This window comes from Vanellus vanellus (assembly GCF_965231255.1).
Source record: "Vanellus vanellus genome assembly, chromosome: 2".
In the NCBI taxonomy this organism is placed as follows: Eukaryota; Metazoa; Chordata; class Aves; order Charadriiformes; family Charadriidae; genus Vanellus; species Vanellus vanellus.
Window position 1 is genome coordinate 79,062,321 of NC_138906.1, and position 8,443 is coordinate 79,070,763.

At 43.2% G+C, this 8,443-nt stretch overlaps 1 protein-coding gene across 1 annotated transcript in view; it reads left to right on the plus strand.

Annotated features, from left to right (window-relative positions):
- BCL2 (BCL2 apoptosis regulator) overlaps positions 1 to 6,741 on the plus strand; it is a 100,151-nt gene extending 93,410 nt beyond the window's left edge. The window contains exon 2 of the mRNA XM_082499572.1: positions 6,556 to 6,741. Within this exon, the coding sequence (XP_082355698.1) occupies positions 6,556 to 6,690 (135 nt within the window). The 3' untranslated portion in view covers positions 6,691 to 6,741. The remainder of the gene's footprint in view (positions 1 to 6,555) is intronic.
- Positions 6,742 to 8,443: the final 1,702 nt, after the last annotated feature.

Genomic DNA, 8,443 nt, shown 5'->3' on the forward strand with positions numbered 1-8,443 from the left:
AGCAGCTACTTTCGGTTCCCATTTCTCAGGCGGTTTACGTGATTTAACTCTTTTGCGGCGGCCCGAGAGCGGCCCGGGCAGCTGGAGCAGGCAGGGAAGACAATGGGGGATGTGTTCATGTTTCCCTCTACTGCCAAAGTACCTGCTGCAGCCAAATCTTCAGATTCAGGCTTTTAAATTAGGTGGGCTATCTCCAGTGTAAGGGCACTCATACTGAAAGCAAGTTACGAGCAAGAGGGAGAATTAAGACAAGATTTTGAGAGAAACAGGCCTGCATTGTCATTCACACTCGTTTTGTCATTATTTTCATTTTAAAGTCATTCTGAAGGTTTGACAGGGGTCAAATGCATCTAGCTTCTTTTCAGAGGATGCAGGTGTGAGAGCGATGTTACGGGATGAGATGAGTCCCCCCCAGCAACTCTGTGACACTTATTCTTTCCTCCAAAGTGATCCACAAATCCATAAATGAGTGTTCGCTAAGTTTACTGTTGTATGTGAACGCAAACTCTCTAGAACAGGTTTGATAAATTTGAGTAGACGGAAAAGAAGGTGGCCTAAAACGGAACGGTTCTCAGTGCACTGAGATTCATGAAAGTATGTGCAGGGACACATTTGTTTTCTAGGTATGAGTTATACACAGCTTCTAGCACTCTACCTAAGTAGAGAACCTTTGGAAAATAAAACTAAGAAAGACTGCTAAATATTGATGCAAACAAATAGCAAATTAGTTGAATAGGATTATCAACCCCCAAAAGAACTGAAAAGAAATTTGTGAAGGACCAAGTAGAGCAGATTTCACTGTGTTGTTTGAACATCGAGGATTTTGTCCAGAAGGCCTTCTCACCTTCTTTCTCTCATTAATGCTAATATTGCTCCCTCAGAAGTGGTACCCATTAAATTCCACCGGTTAGCTGCTGTAGTGACATTACAGCTGTTATGCTGACGCCAGAAATACCTCATTTTAGTGTGAACCTTTCCAGGAATAAGAAAACAAGGCAGCCTCCACTAGGTCTGGGCTTTTGCATATTGCAGAGCCACGTCTAACAGAATTAAGTAGAGACGCCAAGACTAAATTACTGAAACATTTTTCATGCTGACTTGGTGTAACAAGAATGCAGCCTAGTCTGAACACGGTGTGGGTTTCCATGCAAGCTGAATGATCAACACCTTACAAATCCCATGTTTAAAGAGATGGCTTCACCATTCCCCAAAGCCTGGGTTTGTCCTTCATCTCACAGAGGTCTGGAGGAAATCTGCCTGTGAGCAGGGTGTGTGGACAGGAGGAATAGTCAGTCATACCCGTTACTATAACCACTCACTTTTATATATTTCTAAACATATGCATCAGTTTTCATGTACAAATCTAGCCATGATTAGTCCCTGCTCCTTGGATGTCTCTGCCCGAGTGCCATGTTTAGTCAGCCTCATGCAAATAATATTTCCACTGATTTCAATTCACACGGACTTCAGTGAGAGCCTGGCAAGACTAGGACCTGCAAGATACGCCCCCAAGACCACAGGCTCACTGATGTAAGAATATATACAAATAGATAGCAAGGAGAAGGAACAAAGAAGTTAGGCAAGACCACTGCGATGAGAATCAGTTTTGTCCAAAGTCAGAAACCTCAGATATTGCTGGAGAAACAAAAGGGTTACCCAGCCAGCAACTAACACATCAGCTGCAGACCTGGAACTATATTGGGCATTGTGGAAACAGAGAATGCAGAATAGACCCAAAGGCTGGGGAAGGGGAGGAAATCTGGATGGGGATTCGATCAGGGGTGCACATGCCCAAGCCACTCCCCAGGCAGGTTCCCCACCTGTGGTTGGCAGAGCTTCTATGGTGACACCTTCTTTTCCTTCCCATTATAATTCGATAACATGCACCTGGCTGGACTGCCAGCATGTCGGCACTCCCAGGCATGGAAAGATATCGGCCTCTCTAAAGATACCGACCTCAAGAAACACCACACCTTGGCACAAGACGGTCAAGGTCTGAGGTGTCCTTATTTGCATGTACTTACGACTTAAGCTTGCATAAAAGACTCATAAACTCTTTGGGAAAAGAACAGCTACAGATTTGTCTATTTTTTGTGTTCCAAGAACTTTTCTCGTTAGCTTCAAGATGACATTTTAATGAGGTTGCACTGCATAGAAAACATGGGATGACTTAACCAGCTCTCTCTGCTCCCTCCCCAAACTCTTTCTGAAATGAGTTACCATTTGGGAATGAAAGCTTTTATGAGAATTTATGTCGCTCGTATGGAGGCAAGGGTGAGGGAGAAGTCATTCAGCTGCTAAACCTTGGCATCGGAGCTTACGCCATTCCCCCTCCTGCCCCATAGCGGGTGGCAAAGCCGCCCCGTTCAGACCTGTGCAGGTTTCTTCAAAAGCCGGGAGCTGGTGTGTGTTTGTTTGTTTGTTTTGGAGTCAGGGAGAGGGCAGCGTAAAATAGCCGCGAGGCAATTCCCGTTCAGTAAAATGGAAGTCTCACCGACTCTTCATTCAATACACTGTGGCTCAAGAGGATATCCTGTCAACCCAATGATAACGAGGGAAATAAAGTCACTTCCTCACCAGCTGTTTGATTCAGGTAGAAAAAGGAAGCCTTTACTTCCTCGTGTTTGCTCTCCCCACCGCCCCCTCAGTCAGAAATGCCAGGCTGAAACTGCCTTCTCCCTCCGTAAGGAGCCTCCAGCTCCGTAAGGCTCCTCTGGGCTCAGCCTATGGGAAGTACCTACTTCTCCGGGGCCGAGAGGCTGTGCCTTGTCTCTCAGGCAGGGGTGAAGGCTGAGTTGCAAAAGGACCAAGACTGAACAAACTCGGCTCGATGCGCAAGCAAAGAACGCCTGTGTAATTAAAGATGACATTTGTTTCTTGGATCAGAGCTGCCGAATTTGGGCCAGCGGAAGAGCGGGGTAGCGTGATCTGGTGCTTTGTTTTTGAGACTGCCCTGACTCAGTGCGCTATTACGCCTCCTAATCCTCCGAGGGTGACAAACTCCACTTTTGCCCTGGGCTCCCTGCAAATCCCAGGAACTCCAGCCAGGAACACACAATGTCCTCCCTGCATAGAGTTCAGCAGGCAGGAGGGCATCAAGGGGTGCCCTCGGGGCAATCTTCCTGGCCTGCCAATCAAGCCCAGGGAGGCGAGGCAGGCATCTCCAGTGCTTTGGTGCTAAGAGGAGCTTAGGCAGAGCATCTTTCCCATCCCCACTACCACCTTTCCTGCATCACAGAAACAGTCAACGTAAAGTTGCATAGTAAACCAGCAATGGACTGATTTGACTTAATAAAAACTTCTTAAGGAATTACTTTTTAAAAATTTACAGAGCTGAATGAAGAGGTTTTTTCCATATAATTTTTAACTGCCCTGATATAATTTTACATCCAGGATATAACTTTCCATTAAATTTTGAATAGGTAGGTCTTAAAAGCAAGGCCTGCAACCATTTTCTTTCCGATGTGTAAGACTTCCAGAAAGGTTGACCAAGCCAGAACTTGCCTCGATCTAGTTGCCAAGAGGATCCTTGCTTTCATTATAAAGAGTGCTTTTCAGAGGACATCAAGTGTCTCAAGCAATTTTCCTAGCCTTATTTGTTTTAGCAGAGATTCTTTTATTTTAAACAGACTGGTTTAGGTGACAAAAATCCAGTGACACATACATGGGTTTACAGAAGACGACAAACCTTATGAAACAGTTGAGATTCTGTTAAGGGTTCTCTTTGTGCTAAAATAGTTTTCGGCAACGGGTCATACTTCCCTCCCCCCCTCTCCTTGTTTTAGTACATAAAATGGACATGTGTTTATTTAAAACAGGTTTGAAACTTAAACAAATAGTGACAGGCTGTTCAAACAAGCTTCGGAAATAGGCCTAATCAGGATGTTTGAGAAGGGGAGGGGGAACAATCATAAAGAGCTACTTGTAATATATAGTGCAGACACCATTAGGTTGGGTTCATGTTATTGTTGCAATAATCTCGGACGAAAAAGTACTGCATGCTGCACATTTTTTGTTAACATTCCTCTTTTGAGCCATAGCTTATGCCATACTTTAGCCTTGTCTTCAAGTTTCACTGTAACCCTCCGTCCATCTTCATACCCAATAGCAGGAGCTCTACCAAATCATTGAAAATGGTCTCCCAGACAAACTGGGAGGAATGTTGCTAAACTGGGCTAGAAGGGAGGCACAAAATACGCTCATTTTGATATTGATACTGTGTATGCATTTGCTGTCATGAATATACAGAAGCGAGACCATCCCCACAGAAAGAAACCATGGAAATCTCAACGTTAAAATGTTTTCACATTACTTGCATTTCCATGGGTGGGTTTTTTTTTTTTCATTTCCTCTTTTTTCCACCCATAATAACATCACCAAGTGTTGAACTTTACCCGTGTTGTATTTTTATAAGGCCTGGTCTTGAACTCCCCATACAGACAAAGCTCCCGTGGAAGTCGGTGGGTCTGCACTGGCGACAACAGGATTTAGCCCAGTCTGTAACATTTTAGGATATTGTGTTACTTCATAGCCTTAAGGAGAAATAAAAGCAGCTTTCCGAAGAGCTGCACAGCAAACTGAGTGTGCTTTTTCAGCTCTGCAACAGCACAGCGGAATATTAAGGCCAGAGTTTGCAAACGTCTATTTCAAAAAGCAGGCAGCTAAGCCAAAGTTCCCAAATTTTCTCCGGAATGAAGAGTTTGCATTAAAACATTCCCCCCAAAGATTAAGCTGCTTTCACTTAAGAATATACCTTTGGAAACCTAAGTTTGAAAATGATTGCCTGGAGGAACAAGCATTGAGAAATCGCAGGAGGCAGCTGTATTTTCAGGTCAATCTGTTGGCCAAAGCCTATAGCTATTCTGTTACCAACTCTTACCTACAACATTCACCGATATTACTTAATGCTATAACATATTTTGGAAGTAAATACCTATTACTTATTTGAATCTCATTCAGTATCTAGTGAACAGGAGTCAAAATGGCAAAATATTAAGAAACCTTACACGCCCTCTTGTGGTAAAACCACAAACGCTTTTACTCTGACATGGAGGCTAATGATGGAGGCTAATTTGACTACATAATTGATGGAAAATTAACTTGGCTGGAAGGTTTATATTAATAATAGAGACTTTCTCCTTAATTCCTGCTGTAAACCATAACATATACGCATTTTTAGAAGGCAGGTTACCCCTTAGCATAGTAACATTACAAAACAGCTAAAGGCACTGTAACAGAGAATGCTAACTTCTACCAAAATTGGGAAGGCTAGAGCAATAAAGGTAGAGCCAGAAACCCCAACCTATTTCATGGGTTTATCTCAGTAGTTTGGGAGCAGACCTCAATTGGCTGCACAGTAACAGAGTTGCCCTAAATGATGCCATCAGTTTTGTCTCATTTTTAAAGTCATTCAGCTTTGCTATTCGCTGCTTTCGTGCCATACAGTATGATTTATCTGTCTCTCAGGAATGCTTTGAAGCTTCATGTTTGTCAGGAATTGTAGCCTGAAAGAAAGGCGTCACATGCAGAGTATCACCCATCTGATCGCTACCCCAGTCAAATCCCGTTCTATTTATGAGTCACAAAAACTTCATCTTTGCTTCTTAAGCAGCCTTTCCATTTGGTGTCTACATGCACCTCCAGACTTTCCTGGAGCAGCTTTACAAAGCAGCTCTCTATATGTGGAGGACTGCAGCTTGAAGGAGAAACCCAGCATGGTTTGGGCTGGGCTGAGGGAGAGGACTCCCCCTACATCTCACACCAGGTGACTTGGGGGTGGCCATGAGAAGTGGCATCACTATTCTTCCCCTCCTATTCCTCTAGCTGAATGTCTTGGCTGTAGACTGGAGGGCAAGTCAGACTGACAAGACAATCCCACTGCAAGACAGCTCTTTTTTAGGCAGGGCTGTCGGGATCAGCTGGTTGGCCCAATGGATCCTACCACCAGACCACTGCCACATCCAAGGCACAATTAGCAGGAGCACAGGATCAAGGTGTCACCCCTTTGAGTGACAGTTCTGAAAGACTGTCAGAGGTGTATCACAACCCTAACAGCTTTATTTCATATAGGAGAAACATCTGTGGCTACTACACGTAGTCTTCTGAACCCATCCCAAGGGAACCAAATAAACACTGCCTTATTTTCAGCGAAGCCGGCCAGCAATGTAGATGCCCCATGTCCAGTGGAAATTAAGGGTTTGGAGAATGAAGGTCCATTTACCTCCATTGTGTATGTTTGTATATACAACATTCAGGAGTCAAAATGGTGGTACTCGTATTTAAAAATTTATATTCCTGTATTTTCTGTTAGACTGGGCATGCCTAAAGCAGAAGTCATGACTGTAAGTAATTATAGCAATATTTGTAAAAAAATAGGCAGGAGAACTTTGTGCTCAGCGCTGCACAAAACACAGCTTCCAAATCACTGTTTTAATAGGTTTGTGGGGTTTTTTTTGTGCCGGTGTGATTGCTGGATGACCATTGAGCGTGAAGTTGTTGCCCTCCCTCTCTGAAAAAGTTACTGCAATTCTGATATTCCATTATTTCCCTTTCTAGGATGCCTTCGTGGAGTTGTATGGCAACAGTATGAGGCCTTTGTTCGATTTCTCCTGGATCTCTCTGAAGACTATCCTGAGTCTGGTTCTGGTGGGAGCTTGCATCACTCTTGGCGCTTATCTTGGACATAAGTAGAGTCACCCAGTTTATCGTGGATTACAAAAGTCTTTGAAAACAACAAAATAATATTTTTTTTTCTGTAGCACAATGATATTTTATGAGCAAAACAACTTCCCAGCTAAAGATTAAATCAGCTATTACTGCCAAAGGAAATACCATTTATTTTTACATTGCAGGAAAATTATTTATTAAAAGATATTTACATTTTAACCTGCTATTTTCAGAAACTCTGCAAGTTGTATCTGTCATCACATCATGTTGTTATTCTTAACTTTAATGACCCCCAAAGTATTTTAGGTTCCTTTTTTTTTTTTTTTTAATTAATGCAGCTAGCTGGATTATTTTATCTCTGAAGAGCAAATATACTGACAAAGACCTACCTGCTTACACTTAGGAGGGCAGTTACTTGAGCTGCTAAAGGCTGCGTAATTGTGTTGATTTTCCTTGCATTTTCCGGATGGCTGGGAGGGATCTGAAAGACAAGGTCAGCGTGAACAAAGTTCTCACCCTGTCCTGCCGGCAAGAACTGATGGAGTAAACGATTCAACATGGTACATACGTGGAGTCAAGATGGCCGCTTCTTGAAGGACACCTGGCTATCCCTTCAGCAGAACAGTTGGAAATGTGATTGCCTATGCCTTGTAAACATGCGTTTTCAAGTTACTAGTTGTGCCATCACTTCATATTCACAATACCCTAATACATGTCAACTCAAATACTTTTTTTTAATAGAAGTGTGAAGTTAAATCTTTGGAGCTTGCAGGAAATTGCCGTTGCAATGATCTTCTCAGCAGTAAAACGTTTTTTTGCGGCTACTGACACAGAAACATCAGGAGACCTTAAGTGCCTGCTTCGACAGAGCAGAGCTGGAGTCTGAAGACCTGACCTGTGTCCCACTTTAGTGGGCTCATATCTGCAACTAATCCTGTTTACTTACTGAGTTCCTCCAGGGGTTTGAAACCAATTAGATGCGGTCTCTAAATCCCTGAAAGTTGAAAAAGATCTTAATTTTATTTGGCAAGAAGCAGACCTCAGCTGAGTTACAGATTAGCTCTGACTATCCTTGTTTATCAAACTGGACACCAAAATCAAGTTCATTTTCATAACAGGAAAGGAAAGTGAGCTTTATCCTCCTGCCCCTCGCCCTCAAAATTATTTCATGCTAATAGTTTCCTAAGACTGTCTAGAGAAGAAAAGATGATGAAGAAACTCCAAATCCTCTCTCTGGACAGAGACTCTTTGACACCTCGGTCGCGCAGGTGCCTGGTGTCGTTTCAAGCGAAAATAGGGTGGAGGAAAAGTGGGGGTTGGGGGTGGTGGTGTGTGAAGTCATCTGCTCGTGTTACAAAATGCAACTCAAGTAAAATTAATGCAGAGTACTCAGTGTGCAGTTTTATAAACAGACCTGTGTTCTGAAACCAGATGTGTCAATGAGTTTTAAAGTGGGGCTTTCCGTGCGCTCAGAGGGGGCCAGGAGTCCTGATGAAGCCGAAGAGTCTCAAGCATGTCCCACGGGCTGCTCCGAGGCATGGATGTGTCCAGCGTCAAATGCTTAAGCCAAGCGCTCCTATTTTTTTCTATGAAACTTTTGAATTCTGGGATTGGTGGGTAAATGGACGTCCAGACCTAAAAGGAAGGCTGCAAAGCTCTGGATAAAATGTACCGTACAATACATAAGTGCTCTAAGGGTGAAAAAAATACAGTGAATAAACTGTAGATTCAACCTCAAGATTTCAGTTGAGTAACTTTGTGGCATTATATGCAAAAT